Source organism: Xenia sp. Carnegie-2017, unplaced genomic scaffold (assembly GCF_021976095.1).
Source record: "Xenia sp. Carnegie-2017 unplaced genomic scaffold, XeniaSp_v1 HiC_scaffold_19, whole genome shotgun sequence".
Taxonomy (NCBI): Eukaryota; Metazoa; Cnidaria; class Anthozoa; order Malacalcyonacea; family Xeniidae; genus Xenia; species Xenia sp. Carnegie-2017.
This window is the reverse complement of record NW_025813481.1, coordinates 4,911,755-4,929,896: the sequence shown is the minus strand read 5'-3', so window position 1 is coordinate 4,929,896 and position 18,142 is coordinate 4,911,755. Positions and strand designations below refer to the sequence as shown.

The 18,142-nt window shown below is 35.7% G+C and overlaps 4 protein-coding genes and 1 long non-coding RNA gene across 6 annotated transcripts; all 5 read right to left on the bottom strand.

The window, feature by feature from the left end:
* Positions 1 to 201: 201 nt before the first annotated feature.
* Positions 202 to 1,617, bottom strand: LOC124439332 (homeobox protein vex1-like). The gene is made up of 3 exons (XM_046989557.1): positions 1,416 to 1,617; positions 727 to 959; positions 202 to 507 (listed from the first exon to the last, which is right to left on the bottom strand). Exons 1-3 carry the CDS (start codon positions 1,615 to 1,617, stop codon positions 322 to 324), a joined length of 621 nt encoding a protein of 206 aa, XP_046845513.1. The 3' UTR covers positions 202 to 321.
* Positions 1,618 to 3,212: 1,595 nt separating this feature from the next.
* Positions 3,213 to 5,904, bottom strand: LOC124438286 (collagen alpha-1(II) chain-like). The gene is made up of 15 exons (XM_046988346.1): positions 5,826 to 5,904; positions 5,682 to 5,738; positions 5,564 to 5,617; positions 5,450 to 5,503; positions 5,274 to 5,381; positions 5,174 to 5,191; positions 5,067 to 5,102; positions 4,963 to 4,980; positions 4,832 to 4,858; positions 4,710 to 4,754; positions 4,570 to 4,644; positions 4,355 to 4,487; positions 4,138 to 4,244; positions 3,779 to 4,069; positions 3,213 to 3,648 (listed from the first exon to the last, which is right to left on the bottom strand). Exons 5-15 carry the CDS (start codon positions 5,349 to 5,351, stop codon positions 3,502 to 3,504), a joined length of 975 nt encoding a protein of 324 aa, XP_046844302.1. The 5' UTR covers positions 5,352 to 5,381; positions 5,450 to 5,503; positions 5,564 to 5,617; positions 5,682 to 5,738; positions 5,826 to 5,904; the 3' UTR covers positions 3,213 to 3,501.
* Positions 5,441 to 6,547, bottom strand: LOC124439331 (inner ear-specific collagen-like). Its single transcript, XM_046989556.1, has 8 exons — positions 6,482 to 6,547; positions 6,347 to 6,400; positions 6,224 to 6,277; positions 6,103 to 6,150; positions 5,826 to 5,969; positions 5,682 to 5,738; positions 5,564 to 5,617; positions 5,441 to 5,503 (listed from the first exon to the last, which is right to left on the bottom strand). Exons 1-8 carry the CDS (start codon positions 6,545 to 6,547, stop codon positions 5,441 to 5,443), a joined length of 540 nt encoding a protein of 179 aa, XP_046845512.1.
* LOC124438285 (collagen alpha-2(I) chain-like) lies at positions 6,505 to 11,961 on the bottom strand. 2 transcript variants are annotated; one of them, XM_046988344.1, is made up of 31 exons: positions 11,917 to 11,961; positions 11,784 to 11,836; positions 11,653 to 11,706; positions 11,512 to 11,565; positions 11,383 to 11,436; positions 11,234 to 11,287; positions 10,581 to 10,625; positions 10,456 to 10,509; positions 10,333 to 10,377; positions 10,217 to 10,270; positions 10,090 to 10,143; positions 9,969 to 10,022; positions 9,802 to 9,855; positions 9,673 to 9,726; positions 9,520 to 9,609; positions 9,387 to 9,440; positions 9,266 to 9,319; positions 9,141 to 9,194; positions 8,759 to 8,812; positions 8,636 to 8,689; positions 8,515 to 8,568; positions 8,396 to 8,449; positions 8,252 to 8,305; positions 8,128 to 8,181; positions 7,996 to 8,049; positions 7,874 to 7,927; positions 7,091 to 7,144; positions 6,891 to 6,998; positions 6,730 to 6,782; positions 6,612 to 6,665; positions 6,505 to 6,532 (listed from the first exon to the last, which is right to left on the bottom strand). In XM_046988344.1, the coding sequence occupies exons 4-30, from the start codon at positions 11,557 to 11,559 to the stop codon at positions 6,614 to 6,616; spliced, it is 1,521 nt and encodes a 506-aa protein (XP_046844300.1). In that variant the 5' UTR covers positions 11,560 to 11,565; positions 11,653 to 11,706; positions 11,784 to 11,836; positions 11,917 to 11,961; the 3' UTR covers positions 6,505 to 6,532; positions 6,612 to 6,613. The 2 variants fall into 2 exon arrangements, with proteins under 2 accessions (XP_046844300.1, XP_046844301.1); XM_046988345.1 differs by lacking the exons at positions 11,653 to 11,706; positions 11,784 to 11,836; positions 11,917 to 11,961 and adding an exon at positions 10,721 to 10,777.
* A 4,305-nt stretch (positions 11,962 to 16,266) lies between these two features.
* Positions 16,267 to 17,070, bottom strand: LOC124438287. Its single transcript, XR_006946032.1, has 2 exons — positions 16,703 to 17,070; positions 16,267 to 16,473 (listed from the first exon to the last, which is right to left on the bottom strand). It is a non-coding gene; the product is annotated as an uncharacterized LOC124438287 (long non-coding RNA).
* Between the last annotated feature and the right edge of the window lie 1,072 nt (positions 17,071 to 18,142).

The following is an 18,142-nucleotide window of genomic DNA, read 5'->3' as shown; positions in this document are numbered from 1 at the left end:
TATTGTTTTCACAGGTAAACGATTCAAGTATGTAAAATTCAGGAAATCGATGGTGTGTCAAAACATCTTTTGCTGATGGCGAGGTCATGTCCTGGTTGACAGTTCTGGCAAGGAGTGAAATTCACGTGAGCTTGACAATAAGTCATAATGAAAGATTGCGAAAAGTTGCGATGAAGAAAACTATTAAAAAACAACAAGAAATTTTACATTGCACCATGTACGGACTACCGTACTACAAACCGTCATGTTTTCATTATATTTTCAAACATACATGATACATATATACAATATGTAAAAGCGAGATTCAAATGAAAATTCTCCTTAGCTGTTTGACAACAGTTTGTACAAAGTTAAGACCCATTCCTTTGGTATTCCGTCTTTTCCTTGGTCAATATTCGAGAGAATTTGAGGGGCACCCAGTTGCATGGAACTTAACGCTTCATGCCGTCGCAGGCCATCATTGCCTTGGATTTTACGAAACTTTGTTCGACGATTTTGGAACCACGTCTGCATAACATATAGGATTTGTCAGATTCCATATAAAACAAAATTTTGCCTTATCGTCCTAGTTTTGACTAAAGTAGTTCTAAACAAGCAGTGTGTTGTTACGACAATGATGTGATACGCATGTGCAGCATGTTACTTAGTTACAAACATGTGATCGCTATTAAACATGTCGACCCGTGTTTTCTATTACAAAGAGCACTGAACATTTATAGAACCAACCTTTATCTGTCTTTCAGTCAGTTTTAAATCTTTTGCAATTTGTTTTCTTTTGGTTGAGCTTATATACTTTGTTTTGCTAAATATCTTTTCCAGCATTTCGCGTTGTTCAGCTAGGAATGGCGAACGACTTTTAAGATTGGAGAATTTGTCACAATCAACTGGTGTGAACGTCTTTCCTCTAGAAACAGGCTTTCCTCTTCTTTCTTGGCTTTGATGTTCCAGTGTTTCATTATCTTTAGTGGGAGATTCAACATTGAAAAGACCAACAAATGATATTTACAATCAAAAAATATAATAAATATCATTTAATGTGGGGAGGTTTTGACTAGAAACTTGTCATAGGGTACAATTTTAACTTGAAATTAAAAATAGTATCTCCGCTGAACAACTTTGAGACAAGTTAGACTTTTCATTCGACATCAAAATTTAATAAGCTTTATAATATGTTTTAACTCCATAGTCTATTCCACCATTTTCATGCAGTGTTCATTTAATATTTTAGTTCATCGAGAGCAGCAATATTTAAGATAAACATTTATTGAAGAATACAGTTATCTTCCATACATCTAGTTAAGTTAAAACGATGTGCAATAGAAAGTTTGAAACAAAGCAGATATAAACTTTAAAGCAAACAATTCTTTCCAAGAAACTTCAGTCGGGTAGTGAATTGTTAGAAATGGGAAAAATACCTGATGTGTATTGTTCAACATCCCTCTCGTGACGAATACTTTGTTTAGGATCAGATGATTTTTTTCGATGAAATTTGTGAGAATTTTCATGAAAATCTTCTTCGTCAAGTATATCAGACACATAAAACGATTTAAATCTTTTCTGTGGACATTCACTCAAAAGACTGGCTTTAGGTACCTTTATGTCTTCGCACATTGTCATAATCCAAAATTCTTAACTTCTACACTTCTCCGTTCAACTTGTTACTCCCTTTGATCCACGAGTAATATCAGATGTATGGAATTAAAGAAAGCATTTAAACGATGGCTTAAATTCAAGCATAAAGTGACATCTTAATAGGATGTGAGATTAAACAACAAAGGATTATAAAAGTTGTCACGCATATGAAAGCATGAAGTAAAAGAAGAAAATAATGATTATTTCTTCGTTATTATTCAAACTCAACAGACTATAATACGACATTATTACGTTCTTAAGCAAATATCTTCAACTCTAGCAATATTTCAGAACATCCAAGAAAGCCTTCAATCATAAATTACTTCCAATAACAGAATGCTAAAGTTGTACAAAAGTTAAAATGTTTTTTTTTTCCAAAAAGGTTAACATTAAGCGAAGGTTTTATAGTTTTATAGTTATCTGTCGTAGAAAAAATTGATAATATTGACAAATTGACCATTCGTATTTACCTACAAAACTTTTAGCTATCATGCCAAGCACGAGCTAAACTGTTGTTTTAAACGCTATGTTTTTCAGGGGCATTCGTATCTCAAGCTTTAAACAGGTCCCAATCACATCAATTTCCTATCACCGAAAGATTAGGTTGATGTTACATGGTGATCTTGTGCATTGCCATAATGCTATGTCAATTTTGGCAAAAGTTGAAAGAAAATACTTGTGGAATGTCTATGAATCAGAATTTGAAACTTTTTCACGTTTTTTCATGCTTAGAAATGCTCTTCTTATTTATACTGAGCAACATAGCTAGAGAAAAGAAAACTTTATACCTATTAAAAAAATTGTTCACTTGTCTGCTTTCATTGAATCGTTAAATCGTTTCCAAGCTACCAAATGCGCTCAAAAATCTGCAAAATACAAATGATAGAATTTGCCTTAAAGTTTGAGTGTCAGAATCGCGATTGGTAATTTCAATTGTAGATGATTTCAACAATATTTACAAATACTAACTTCATAGATTATAATCTTGCCTTACGTCAGACCTTCATGCCAACCTTTACATACACATATTCTTAAAAAACTTAATCGTTACACCACTTCACACCTCTACCCCAAGAGACCTTCTGTTACACTACTTCACACTTATAATCCCTCGAGGCTCTTCATTCCATACAAATGTGTCCAAGTTGACTAAAGCCATATATGATCACGTAATTTACAAAAATGTTGTTTTTGTCTAAGAATAGCTGGTTCAAGCACTTCCAAATACTTTCAAGTAAAAAACAAGCATTTTCATTGACTCTCAGTCAAACATTACCTATGTACAAGATGAGAATAGTTTATAGCAAAGACTGTAAACAAAATCGTGGGAATTATACGGAAGAGTTACCTACAATAAGTCTTCAGCGGTGTTGTGTGAAGGGAATGTCAAGGTGTTTGACGTCAGGTAAGGTAAGAAGATGATTATAAATATCCTAATTGGATAAAATCATTTTAAGTCGTTTACCTGAACACAATATTGTTTGCACAATAACAATTTCTATGAAATGTGAAAATTTACCGAAACAAACAGAAATTGATTGAATCCAACAACGAACGGACTACATAAAAATAACATGAAGTAGAACTGTTCAAAAATTATAATTAACTTGCATATATACATGTTTGTTTGTTTGTTTGCATTTTTTACAACCATAAAATATGATACGACAATAGCATTGCATTTCAGTCACGAAACATCGGTAATATATTTAATTTCGTTACAATTCTGTAGGAAACGACACAAGGCCACGGACATGATCGAAGAATTGAGCAGAAAATTGATTACAAACGCTTGAGACCAAAGGCTTGTAAATATTTCATGCAAAATAATTAGCAAAACGACTTGAAAGTCATGTCTTCAAAATCATTTCACGAAAAACACACGGGTGCTATCTTCAAGCCAAACTGCTCGTTCTTCAGTCCTCTATAGTAAAAACTAAAATCCACAATAGGTAAAGAGTCAACACTCGTCGTTTGTAATATGAAATCCGTCTTTCGCCACTTATTGCTGTCACCCTTAAAAAGATTACAATACATGATCAAAAACAGCGTTTTGAAATAGTAAACTTTGACCAAGCTTGATAATCAGACGAATCTACTGTGATGTAACGATATCATAAACGTCATAAAAACAAAGAAAACCAACCTTACATCCATCACCTAATACTTTCTGTTTTAGTTTTCCTTTATTCCTAAATTTATTTCCGTTCCATCCAAGAAATCTGATGCCATATTTATAAGATTTCTCTTTTTTGTTATACCAGGCTGTAGATTTACGACAATTGTACGTAATCCGTTGACTTGCCTCCTTACTCAGAAGACGCAAAAAATTGAGCTGGACTTTAGATATTGGATAACGGAAGGTAAAATTTGAAGATAGGTCAGAAAATCGCATCCGGACTTTTGGCTTCCCACGTGACCAAGTTCGTTGAGGGATCTAAGATAGAAAAGAATTCATGCAATAACATATGCTTGAGGCTAAATTAGCAAAAACAAAAACAAAACCTGACGAGGAGACGATGAAATACACGACTTTCCACCCTCTGTGAAATCACAAAAAACTCTGACAGCGTCTACAGGACACCCAAGATTCGGGTCAATCCAATAATAACCTGAATTATGATAGAAGTTGTGTTTGATTAAAACGTCGAAGTCTATGTGTAAAAATTTCACCCTTTGCTAAATTAATGATAAATATTTCATAGAAAGAAAAACTCTCAACCATTCTTGAGTTGTGGATGACAGACATGCAAATCCTTGCAGGTCCTTCCTGGATTTTCTTTGCTCCCCAAAGGTGTTCTGATGTTTGAAGTCTGTCCAGATAAATAAACAATTTGTTGTTCGAGAGAAACATTCTGAAAATACAATATCACAGCTGAGTTACACTCAAATACAGCATTTATACATGGCAAGAAGTGCTACAAGTTTATAAATGACCTTTTTTTCTAGATCTCCAAAAACAGACTGATAATAGCGGTTTATCCTTGCTTTGGCTTTCGTTGGCGATGAGGACTAAAAATAGCTGGATTATTAGCGAAGCTTTCGTTGGTTTTAAATTAAATTTCCAGATAAATTACCGAAGGAATTCCACCAACTACGCCTCTTACAGAACCAGAAGGGCCCTTAATGTTACAAATAATTTAATAAAAATAACATTTAAAATAATATAGGAAAAAAGTACAAGATTATAGTTACATACAGGTGGACCTGGTGGACCTCTAGGACCCTGTGAACATATAGGAACACATGTGAGCATATATGAGCAGATGCAAACGATAAAAGAAATTAAAAAAGACCAATATAGTGAAAAAAAAATTCCATTTAACGAACCTGTCTACCTTTCCAGCCCTGCAAAATTTGTTTTAAAACTGTATTTAGGCATTTCGATGGTGTAATGTAACTGAGAAAAGGCAAATTTAGTAGAAGTTTAGTACCTTTAAACCTTCATCTCCTCTCCTTCCATTAATTCCCTGTATAATTTAAAGTGTCATCTTAACTCCAAACAGTTTTAATAGAACTTCAAAGTTTCTTATGAACATACCTGTTGACCCGTTGAACCCTAAAATATAAATAAAAACGAAAGAATTACACATCAAATAATTTATTTTGTAAATTCTACGTAATAAAAAAATAAACTATACCTTATTGCCTTTATTTCCGACAAAACCTCTTGGACCTAAATCCCCTGGATCCCCCAATGTACCTTTGTTACCATTCATTCCTTGTTTTCCGACTCTCCCTATCGCTCCCTACAAATGGGAAATCGAGGAAACTCGTGAAGAAAATGCGTTCATACATATTTTCATCGTCAACTTACTCTTTCTCCTTTTGATCCTATTGGTCCCGTTTGTCCTGGATCACCTCGAGGTCCCTTTTAAAACAAAAAACATTGATACGACCACTAAATTAACAAAAATTTAATTTCCCATACTTGAATTCCATGCTCTCCATTGACCCCAGGTGCTCCAGGAAGTCCACGACGTCCCTAAGTAACCATGATGAATATCAAGAACATGCAAAGTTCATGAATGAAAAACGATCGAATTTACTATTGTTCCTCTTGATCCCCGTTTCACTTGTGGATCCCCATCTCTTCCTCCAGGTCCCTAAATAACGATGAGCATTCAAAGATATTTCCTGTAATTTTGACTCGTATCCTCTTAACCTAGGTTCACCCTAACATCAAAACTTACCGTATCTCCTCTTAAACCAGGTTCACCCCTAACATCAAAACTTACCGTATCTCCTCTTAACCTAGGTTCACCCCTAACATCAAAACTTACCGTATCTCCTCTTAAACCAGGTGTACCGCGAGCCCCAGCTACTCCAGGCAAACCCTGAAAAATCAAAAATATCATCAAGTTTGTAGAATTTATAAGGAACTATAAGACAGTGCATCTCATAAGAAAAATAATAGAGAATTTATATAATTTCACAAGACAAATTCAAATTGCAAGTGAGACTAATTACCATTGGACCATCTCTGTTTCCACGTGACCCAATGTCACCATTCATCCCCTGACGATATATGCAATGAAAAATATTTAAAAATGCTTTATTTGTACGTCCAATGTTTTAGAAAGTTTTTAACCTTTAAACCAGCCAATCCAGTATCTCCACTTGTTCCAGACCTGCCTGGTTTTCCCTAGAAAAAATCATGAAGCCTGAACAAATTTTCAGAATACAAACAGTAAATATACATTTCATTACATACTTGTTTTCCAGGTGCTCCAGGATCCCCAGATACTCCTGCTGCTCCTATATCACCCTAAAGTGAGATAAAGATGACATGTGCTACTTATGGACGATGTTTATCAGTTAGGTTTGCCTGCTATTCGGTAATCCCTACCTGTATACCTTTTTCCTTTTTTCCATACGGTCCAGTATCACCTAGAAGCCCCTGAAAAACAAACATTTCCATTAGAAAAGATCAAAACATCGCAATAATCAATTCAACAATCATCGCATCCACACTTTACCCTCACTCCAGTTTCGCCATGAGGCCCTGTAGGACCAGGAAAACCAAGTGCTCCCTACAAAAGAAACATACATCAATAAAAAAGTCACGAACGCATATTCATGAACAACTATCCTTACCCTAACACCTTTCGTCCCTTTTGTACCTCTTTCCCTCTTTCACCAGGATATCCCTAACAAAAATTTTTAATTCTATATCATTGCCTGATCGTTAAAATCTTTGCTATCAACTATCACAGTTATATCCCCTTTCTTATCGCCCCAGTCTATTTCATACCAACCCCAGGTCCCATATTTCCAACATTTCCTTTCATTCCCAGTCCTCCAAGTGGTCCTCGTTGGCCTGTCAAGCCCAAATCACCCACAAAACCTCTGTCGCCCAAAACACCCTGAATAAAAAATACTGAGTTGATAAAAACTAATAATAATCAAATGGTAAAACAGGCTTACAGGTCAATCAATAACTAATGATTTAACTCACTTTAAGACCTGCTTTACCAGCCCTTCCTTCTATACCGACGTCACCTTTCTCACCCTGAAAAACAAGCACAAGATTGAAGATTCAAATAAAGTACGTATGTTAAACACGAAAAACAAGCACAAGATTGAAGATTCAAATAAAGTACGTATGTTAAACACGAAAAACAAGCACAAGATTGAAGATTCAAATAAAGTACGTATGTTAAACACGAAAAACAAGCACAAGATTGAAGATTCAAATAAAGTACGTATTTTAAACACGAAAAACAAGCACAAGATTGAAGATTCAAATAAAGTACGTATGTTAAACACGAAAACAAGCACAAGATTGAAGATTCAAATAAAGTAGTTAAACACGAAAACAAGCACAAGATTGAAGATTCAAATAAAGTACGTATTTTAAACACGAAAACAAGCACAAGATTGAAGATTCAAATAAAGTACGTATTTTAAACACGAAAAACAAGCACAAGATTGAAGATTCAAATAAAGTACGTATGTTAAACACGAAAAACAAGCACAAGATTGAAGATTCAAATAAAGTACGTATGTTAAACACGAAAAACAAGCACAAGATTGAAGATTCAAATAAAGTACGTATGTTAAACACGAAAACAAGCACAAGATTGAAGATTCAAATAAAGTACGTATGTTAAACACGAAAAACAAGCACAAGATTGAAGATTCAAATAAAGTACGTATGTTAAACACGAAAAACAAGCACAAGATTGAAGATTCAAATAAAGTACGTATTTTAAACACTTAACAATAATTGAAGCATCACCTGTTGTCCAGCAAATCCTGGATATCCTTTGTCTCCACGTGATCCGATGAAACCCTATCAATGGAGCAAATTATGTTTGAGGATGACTGAAGATAAACACATTTCACGATAAGATCACGTACCTGTAGTCCAATTTCACCAGCTAAACCAGGATCACCATTCTTACCCGTTACTCCCTGTCATAAGAGACAACATTGATGCTACGTAGAAGAGAATGCAAGAAGCGAGAGAAAACTATATCATTAATACTCTACCTGTGCTCCTGCATAACCTTTTGATCCCATCAATCCACTATCACCACTTATCCCCTATAATACATACAACATCTTCAAGAAGTTTGACAAAATTGGTAATTAGGAATTTAATTCATATTCAAACCGAAGGTCCTATGGCACCATCCTCCCCAACAACACCGGATTTCCCTTTTGGTCCCTGTTTATACATTAAATTGATGTAAGTAATGAATGTGACAAATAATAAATTTCGCCGTGCTTGTATCTAAACAATCTTAAAGGGGTATACCATGTTCCCAAGTGATCCTAAATTTCCAGGAAGTCCAACATCACCCTTTCTTCCCTAGGCAAAAATTAAAAAATCAGTGATGAAACAAGTTTAAAGGTTTATTTTTCAATTAGGTCAACCTTTGACCCTTTCACGCCCTCTGGTCCTCTCGTGCCAAATAGTCCAAGCTGTCCCTAAAAAAATTATACATAAAATACATAAAAATAAAGACAAAAAAGAAAAAAGGCATCCAACTCTTACTTTAAATCCAAATGCTCCAATTTCACCAAGCAAGCCGCGTGGACCACGAGGCCCCTGTATAAAATTGTTCCACGATTGTTTCAAAACAAACAGTTGAAATTTTTCTTTATTATCAACACCTACCAATTCTCCAGTTTCACCAATAACACCTTTCCTTCCTTTATTACCCTCATCACCCTAAATATAGATGAATATACCAAAAAAGTTGAAATTTTTGAAAGAACAAAGCCAGCACTTGTGATATTTTTCATCATAGAAACGAGTTTGCTAATTGAGAGGAGAAACCAGCGAAAAATTATCCACAGAACATTTTGAACTTAGGTTGGGAAAATATCAAGCATTTAGAAAAATATAATTGAATATGAAAATTCGATTGAAATTAAATAATAATGTGAAAAAATTAAAAAGGAACATCAGAACCATATTAAAAAGCTTTATTATTGTTTAGTATTATCTAGTAATACTGAAATTTTTTTTAAAAAGTATCATAATTACTACAACTAACCGCTTCGCCTTTCTTGCCGACCAAACCAATCAATCCTTTAAAACCTTTTTCACCCTGAACAATAGAAATAGCGATCAAAAAGGATTTCTACGATACGCCTCGCGTCCTCAGAAAGTACTACTTACATATACACCATCAGGTCCTATTATCCCATGAGGTCCAGTCGGTCCTTCAGGCCCCTAATTATGAAAGTTCCATTAAGTTGCCATACAAATGCCAACAACAGAATGAGTAAAAAAACGTTACCGGTTCGCCTACATGACCCATATCACCCGTCTTTCCAGAAAAGCCTTTTATACCCTAAAATTAACGGGAAATGGAGATACTATATCATCAGAAATGATGGAATTCTATTGTAAAAGAAAAAATCAAAACTCACCAAATCCCCTGGATCTCCATCTGGTCCATTATCACCGTTACTTCCAATGCTCCCTAACGACCCACGAGGTCCAACCGCTCCTTGCATACCCTAAAAAAACACAGATAGAGTAAAGAAGGGAAAACACGTTTGAAGAAAAATTAAATATTTCACCTTTTCTCCGGATGCTCCCATTACCCCCTTTTTTCCCATGGTTCCAGGAGGTCCCTAGATAGCAATAAAGCACGCACAATCTATCAACCTTTTTAAAAAAATATGAGCGTTCCGTAACTTAGCACTTACAACGGATCCCATCACGCCATTTTCTCCCATATATCCACGAGAGCCGGGACGTCCCTAGTTGTAAAAGTAACACGAAGCAAATTCACAAAAAGATACGTAGAAGTAATAAAAATTGGAAGAGGAAGCACAAAAACAACCAAAAAACTATATTACATGAACAACATTACCTTTCCTCCAGGTTTGCCTTGATCCCCTGCTATTCCTGGTTTACCTAAATATCCCTATAAACAGTCACGACAAAATGACGACTATGCAGGATAAATATCTATAGCTGTCAAGTCGTTGTACCTTAGCGCCAGATGCTCCCGTAATCCCTGAAAGTCCAGTATCTCCCCTGGGACCCTAATTTAAAATGAATACACACATATGAAAAAACAATGTTTAAAAGAAACGACATCATAACAATATTTCTTACAGGTTCCCCTTTGAAGCCTGCATGACCTTGAACACCAACAGTACCTTTAAAACCCTGAGAATAACAATTTTAAGGTTAATCTTAATTTAAAAATGCAAAAACGATCGTCAACTTACAGTCTCGCCTTGTTCTCCTGCCGCGCCAACATCACCAACAGCTCCCTATAACAACATATTATTCACAGTAAATAACAAAAGAAAGGCAAGACAATATCATAAAACAATTACTACGATTATAACCTGCAGTCCTGGTTCTCCCGGATGACCGGCTTCGCCTTTATCGCCTTTCTCTCCCTGAAAATGCAAAAATCAAAAGTCAAAAGTAGGAAAAATTGCACGCGAGCATCAAAGCCGGTGATCACAACCTCATAACCAATTGCTCCAGACATCCCTTCATATCCACTATCACCCTAAAAACAAAAGCATTACATGAGCGGAAGAAGTAAATATTACTCTATAGTTAATATTTAAACATGAGCTATAGAATGAAGGTGACTCTACTTACTCAGTGATTTCATGTGACCTCCATTGCCAATGTTGCTGATCTTCGTGGCAAGATTAACTGGAAAACGACACAATACTTGTGTGAGAAAAAGTGTACTACATCACTTGTCGAAAAATCTCGCAAATTCCTCCCACGTGTTAACTCACACACAATGTTAACTTACGTATGACACGACGGATGTTAAAGTTTGCGTTTCCTAGCAACAGTGCTTCCAGTTAATCAAGCAAGCGAAGGCAATACGTTGACAACAGAGGTCAATAATATCGTGAGAGGAGATTTGCACGATCAAACGCACTCTCGCTTGAGAGCCGAATATTATAAATTAGAAATCTACAACTTTCATTATTTGGCGAGATATTTAAGAACAAGCAAAGATATTTTATCTAAAAGAGCTTTTTTCCACTACATTCCTTTATGTGATGACGTTTAGCTCGTGGGTAGATTGAATCATAGCAACATAATATTGGTCATTTACTCCCAAATCTTTCAAAACTTCAAGATACCAATACTTACAAAAGATCCACGTGCAGCGTCGTCTCCTTTTTCTCCTCGTTCTCCTTGCTTTCCCTAAAAAAAATTTGAATCGGAATTAGTATCAACCGGGTGTTTCCTCCTTGAACGTCGAACAAATCGTATAGCATGAAATAAACCGTATATCTTACCTTAGAACCGTGAGCTCCTCGATTTCCACGTGAACCTGTCGTACCAGGTAAACCCTAAATATGATATTATTCATCCTATTTTACACTAGCCATGAAAGAATTTCTCACATAAAATGTTCCCCAAAGTACCTTCTCTCCATCATTTCCAATCCCCCCAATCATCCCTACGTCACCCATTGGGCCCTATATGTTCGTCAACAAAAAAGCAAACAGACAAATAAATTGTAGTTATAAGAAAGTCGAGCATTCAATCGCACAAAAAAAACTTACATCTTTACCACTACTCCCAAAACCCCCAAGCCTCCCCGATATTCCTGGATTACCCTGTAGAGAGTAAAATAATAGAAGTTTTGTCAAGATAAGAAGTGAACGTGGTATATTAAGAGCTTGGGAATTATAACCTTGCTTCCTGATTCGCCTTTATTCCTTTTATACCTTCATCACCTTTGCTACCCTGATGAAAGAAATAGAAGTGTTTTAATATGGAAAGTCTGAGCAAATAAGAAAGAGAATCAGGTATTATTAAAGTTTTACCTTAATCCCTTTGAATCCCCTGAAGCCCTCTTCCCCAATATGTCCCTGTAACATGTACAATTAAAAATTTATCGATAAAAAAGTCTACATATGGTAATGTTGATAAAAGAAATACCTTTCTTCCTCTATCTCCTATGTTCCCATCTTTACCAGTCAGTCCACGACTGCCCTATAATATGAAAATAGACTTAGTAAAAATGGCGCACTAAGTTAAAAATGACGATAAAACAGCGACAATTTTGTCAACAAAACAACAATCGAACCAGTGGTCCTTGAATTCCGCCATCTCCAAGGGAACCAACTCTACCCTATAAAAGATGCGTATTGGTCTGCCGGTGTTTTTCAAACGATGCTAGCAAGCAAAATAATTAAATAAAATACCTTATTTCCTGGTGCACCATACAAACCATGGTGCCCACGATCCCCGTGAAATCCCTGTAACAAAAAATGGACGTGACAAATTTTACAACAAACAGTTTCACAAAAAAACAATTTCAAGGTGTATTATAAAGACTTACAATGTTTCCCTTACGACCATCCTTACCAGGAAGGCCTGTGGGACCCTGTGTTCAGTAAAATGCAAACTAGTTGAAAGAAGGTCAAGGATAAATGTGGTTTATTAAGTACATGCTTCTCACCGGGATTCCATCAGGTCCTGGGGCTCCCCGATATCCTAATTCACCAGCTTCACCCTGATTAAAAATTTTTTTTAAAAATTTTGTTACTTTTGCTACTTTAGCATAAACTATCTTACCCGTTCACCAGGGATTCCTTCAATACCACGATCACCTTCGGGACCCTGATCGTAAAAATCACATCTTATCTTTTAGCAATTACACCTCAATTAGATTACGATTCGGCGGATAATTTTTTCATTTCAAGGATTGCGACAATTGGTTTAATCGAAAATTCAATAAAGCGTTAAAAGTGAACATTTTACTGTACCCACCATAAAACCTTTACGTCCTTCTCTACCGTCTTTCCCAGGTGGACCCTAAAAAGCACGTATGTATTTCTTAGTAACATGTTCTTTAATAAAAATTCTTACTTTGATATAACACTTACAATCTTTCCTGGGACACCCATATTTCCCCTTTCTCCTTGGGGACCAAGTTGTCCCTGGATAACGAAATAAAACACTTCATTTTCTTGCAAATTTCTCGACGTTTTACTAAAAGAAAACGAATGAAACAAAAACAACCTTCCGTCCAGGTTTTCCTTTCAATCCAGTTGGTCCCGATTCTCCGGCCCACCCCTAAAAACAACAAAAGAAAATTTTCAAGTAAATCAAATTTTCTTTCTTCTTCTCTAGTTCTCATCTATCACCTTATGTCCTGGTTTTCCCCGTTTGCCATTGTAATAAGCAGGATCCCCATTGTATCCCTAAATCCAAATGCGCCATATTGAATAATTAAAATTACAGTTGCATTTTTTTAATGCTATGACGCACTCACAGGAGGCCCCATGATCCCCAATAATCCAGGATTACCGGGAGGCCCAGGCTTTCCCTGAAATAAAATGAAATTTCAAGATATCTAATGTATATATACAAGTACATCCAACTCCTTCTCTCACAATACGTTAAAAGCGTGAATGAGAAAAGAATGTTCTATACAAAAAACGTAATGTAGTTTAAAATCTAAATCAACCGTTCTTTTCAGGAACCTGATGATTGCATTTGGCATGAAACTTTATGTAGTAACATTAAAAAGAATTGCTACAATTTGAATACATAAATAAACACATGTACATGTACATATACATACATATATATACATCATTATTCCTCACCGGTACTCCACGGAGTCCCGGAGGACCAGGTATCCCTGGATGTCCAGCAAATCCCTGGAATAATTAACATATAATATGCTTGATCGCTCGCATTTTCAAAAATATAAAAAACATCAAAAAATCATTTCAACATTCGACATGTAAACACTGAAGTTATGCTTGAACCACCAGCAATTATTTACTCCCAATTGTATCATCTATACAATATCTACAACTATCCATAGATACCCTTACTTATACATACAATGTTTGAACGGGTGTGTATACATATTTACTTACCATGGCACCTTTTCTTCCCTTCAATCCCAAAGGACCAGGGTTTGGCTGAAAAATAAATCGACCATCGTGATGAATGACGAGATCAACGTTTTATAACAAACAGCTGAGAGCGAGTTCACGTAAACAGAAAAACAAATGCATACCTCATCAATAATAGCAGAAGGTACAATGATGTTACTAGAGCTGGGGGCATGGGATCTACTCGGTAGTAATGCTGACTGTGGCGGAGAGAGATTTGGTAACGAGACTGTGGTTGTTTGCTGAAAGAAGTAAAATTAAAGCAACATTGACGTAAGGGGAAAGTTGCACATTTAGGCAAAGATAAACCTGCGATGTAATAAGCCAAGGAAATCAAGCAAAATGAAAAAATAAAAGCACAAAAATTCTGTACCAATACGTACCATCTCAGTCAATTCCACGAAATAGGAAGTGGAAGGTTGAAGAGAACTCAATACTGGCATTCGAAGAGGAGCTAAAGTGAGAATTTCCTCAACGTAAGGAGTAGGCTTTAAAAATGGAGTTTTTAAAGGTGCTGGACTTGAAACTATAAGACTTTCACTATCATTGTCTTTCTACAAAATGCAGGAAAAGAATTGCGTTCAACTTTCGGCTACATAAACAGCGGTTCCTAACGATTATTTGTCTAACGCTTACTTTGACAGGAATATTCGCGACTTCAAGACATGCAGGATATATATAGGTGCAAAAGTTTTGTGCTGTTGATTCGTCAAACGATATAAACATTTGACATATTCCCTAAAATGAAACCCATTAAAAACAACAGTGAAGGCTAAGACGTAAAAAAATATACATACTCATTGAATAAATGACGTGACAATTAATTGAATTAAAGAACCATTTATCAGGTCATGGGTCATAAAGATGCTACCTCGTTATGTTTGTGAGCCTCTTCACCAACAACTACATGTACTTTATTCCATAACGTCAAATTTCTTTTCAAAAACCTTGAAGATGTTTCTTCACATGAAGTATATAAGATTAAAGAATCATCTTCAACACTGAGAGCAAGTTGCCGCCATGTTCCATAGGTCTCTTCTAGATTATAGCTGACATTTTCACCGTTTTCGTTGTGAACAGAAAGCGATGATTTTGTCAGACTAACACGGAATAAATGCGTGACGGAGAATAAATCGGAGGTTGCAAATAACTTGATAAGATTGCCCGTAAAACCGTTTTTTATCACGAACAAGATTGAAAATCTGTTTGCAGCTGCTTCGGGGAAAAGATAATTGTATTTAACATGCCGATTGTCCTTCTTTCCCGGCTCGAGAAAACTTACAAAACCTAAAAATGTATAAATGCTTACATGTCGTGACCACAACAGTGAAAAAAAAATGAAATGGTGACCTACAACAACCTTTGCAAAAAGTGATGACAAAAAAGACGATATACAATGTTAACAAAACATGACGTGGGGGGGGCGAAAGGCGAAGTGACTTGACACGTCTTCTCAAAATAGCACTTGAACAAAGTACCGTATACGTGGTTAGAATTATAATGTTTTTACCTTGACCTTCGAACGTAACTTTTTAGTTGCAACTGATGATAAATTAGTGTCGACATTACCCATAAAAACACCGACTAACAAGAGTAGCAATAACCTTTAATTGAATTGAATCAAAAATATGCTATAAAACTGCAAGAGACCATTGTAAGATAAAAGTTAGTCTGTGCGATATCTTACCCAGTTCTTGACTGTAGAGGGCGTTTCGGCGACATTTCTTTATCGGCTAAATATTTATTTACGACAATTAATACGCTTTATGTGGGTTAGTAACATTTCATGTAAATAGCTTTCATTATTATAATGTTTCTCTATTTACTGTTTATCATTAACCTATTCAAACTCTTGACATAAAAAGCATCTCATGGAGTGAACATAAAAATATGACAATCGCATTCTCATAGGAAACGAAGAGCTTAATGGTTTCAATCATCGAAGGTAATGAATCATTTGACATCATCTAGTTGAATAACTGTCGTCATAAGATATTGAAAAATTTTTATGTAGATCACCTATACTTATCGTTAGGAAACCCCATTTGAGGTTTTATTTATTAATAACTCCAATGAATTAACTTTAGATATATAAAAACTCAAGTATTCTCGGAAGAGACTATCATAGGTGACGCGAGTAAACGCTGCTTTCCAGCGTTCGACAGCTTCAACAGACTGAGTAGGTTCTAATTGATAAATATCTGATGCTGCATTAACATAAGATAGCAGCTTCAAATTTAGATCATAAAATAATGAAATGAATAAGTGATCATTGAAGTGCAACTTTCTCATAATGACAAATAAAAACAAATGAAATCTTCTTAGGTTGTTGAATTTTCTTTCAACAAAAATATGACAATTTCAGTGTTTATAAAGTCCATTTTCTATGTCAGGTGAACAAAACAGGCTTGCGGGAAGGTGAATTATTAAAGAGAGGTGATATTTGATGACTATCCAGCCTTGATTGACCTGCTGCAAACGACGTAAGAAAGCAATCTGAATGATATCAAACGAAGAATTCCTCGTAGCTTGTCTAAGGGACCCCAAAGTGATGTAAACACATTATTTATTTGGAAAGCGCACAACTACACGTACGGTTGTGCGTTAAGCAAGTTAAAAAACGCGCAGTTGTCTGTAGATGTCTAAAAAACACTAGAAGATACTAGACTATCATAATTATAATCGATTGAAGGCTTACCTTGAGTCGATTTCATGGGTTTTGCAAAAATATGCAAGTTTGCATCGATTTGTCAGCAAGACATCACGCCAGAGAGAAAGTTTAACAGCTACACTTCAACTATCCCTTCAGGAAGAGCAGAAGAAATCGACGATCGCTCTACACAGCGCAATATGAAACACTGTGCCGCTTTGTTTAACTACCGGAAATTGTAACGACGAACGGAGTTTTTTCTCCGACATTGGCCCTGAGACTCCTGACTTTTCACCAACTATCTGATTACAGAAAAATAAGCTTTAGAATATGTGAATATCTTGGACAATACGCGATGACGACTTGTGTCCAAACTTTCCATCAAGACATAAAAAAAAGAGATATTATCGAATGACTTTGGTTACGCTAAAGATATAAAACGCAGTAGGAAGCGAACAATGAACGTATTTGATACGAACAGAGCGCTCTTGTTTAGAGTCGTCATTCAAATAATTTTTAAATTTTTTTAAGAAATTTTGATAGTCTAAACAACATATAATATAGTTTGCTCCAGGCACTACTGAGCTGTAATTTATGAACTTCTGTCACGTTCGTGGCATTTCGATGAAATAAAGTAGTACAAAATTTATTAACTGAGCGGAAACTTTGCGTAATATGAGAATCATGAAGTCTCCCTTCTACAAGTTAAATGAAAACCGCCTTCGAGCGAGACGGGCAACACGAACTAGTAGAGCTTTCCAGTTCGCATGGCCATGAGCTAACAGTTTCTTTGGAGATGACAACTTTGTAAGGTTAATACAATGAAGATTGGTTCTCATATGGTGGTACAGATCGTTTGAATCATTTCAGCGTTCTGGATAGCTCTGTCCTATCGGCTTGCGTTCTAGAGACGACTGAAACAACTTGAACAACTCTTTAAGAAAAAGGTCAAGATTAAGTAACAAATGTGACATTAATACAAATTACATTTAGATAAATATGCATTCATCAACAGGGGTGTACAACCAACTCGCAAATTCCGGACATATCGGAGATCTGGTGTTGTTATTGAGGAAGGTAAATAAATAAACAAATGCCAGGTATTGCAGACAAAAGAGGAAGAGCCTTAATCAGCTAATGAAACACACAGCTTGTAATCTTTAGAACTCAACAATCGTGTCCATTGAGACCGTTGTTGTCACATCGAGCGTTTAAGACTTCGTTTACACGATATCGTCAGAGTTTTGTTCCGTTGGTGGTGTTCACCATTGAGTTCTATAATAACTCAATAGTTATTATAGAACTCAATGGGTTAGCACTATTTTCCACCCAGCAAACCGCCCTTTACTTTACACAATCGGAAATAAATTAAAGATGGCGGCTAATGGGAAAGAACCAGAAGCTAAAAGGAAACCATGCATGCTCTGGTGCTAGGTCGTTTTGAGATGGCGAGTAATTTTATATTTTTATAATACAGTTTTTAATATC

Bases quoted from the DNA above. Each gene is read 5' to 3' on its own strand.
- LOC124439331 (XM_046989556.1), bottom strand. From the start codon at position 6,547: ATGTTTGTTTTTCAGGGGCTTCTAGGTGATACTGGACCGTATGGAAAA. The intron at 6,151-6,223 runs GTTAAAAACTTT...ATATATCGTCAG, and splicing joins CTGGATTGGCTGGTTTAAAG to GGGATGAATGGTGACATTGG. The intron at 5,739-5,825 runs GTAAGTTTTGAT...ATCGTTATTTAG, and splicing joins CTGGTTTAAGAGGAGATACG to GGACCTGGAGGAAGAGATGG.
- LOC124438285 (XM_046988344.1), bottom strand. From the start codon at position 11,559: ATGGGTGACGTAGGGATGATTGGGGGGATTGGAAATGATGGAGAGAAG. The intron at 10,626-11,233 runs GTAAGTATTGGT...TTTTGTTTTTAG, and splicing joins ACGCTGCACGTGGATCTTTT to GGTGATAGTGGATATGAAGG. The intron at 10,023-10,089 runs GTACAACGACTT...GACTGTTTATAG, and splicing joins CGGGAGCATCTGGCGCTAAG to GGATATTTAGGTAAACCAGG.
- LOC124439332 (XM_046989557.1), bottom strand. From the start codon at position 1,617: ATGACAATGTGCGAAGACATAAAGGTACCTAAAGCCAGTCTTTTGAGT. The intron at 960-1,415 runs GTATTTTTCCCA...CTCCCACTAAAG, and splicing joins TGTTGAACAATACACATCAG to ATAATGAAACACTGGAACAT. The intron at 508-726 runs GTTGGTTCTATA...TATGTTATGCAG, and splicing joins TGACTGAAAGACAGATAAAG to ACGTGGTTCCAAAATCGTCG.
- LOC124438286 (XM_046988346.1), bottom strand. From the start codon at position 5,351: ATGAATGGTAACAAAGGTACATTGGGGGATCCAGGGGATTTAGGTCCA. The intron at 4,488-4,569 runs GTCATTTATAAA...TTGTATTTTCAG, and splicing joins TTGGAGATCTAGAAAAAAAG to AATGTTTCTCTCGAACAACA. The intron at 4,245-4,354 runs GTTGAGAGTTTT...ATCATAATTCAG, and splicing joins TCATCCACAACTCAAGAATG to GTTATTATTGGATTGACCCG.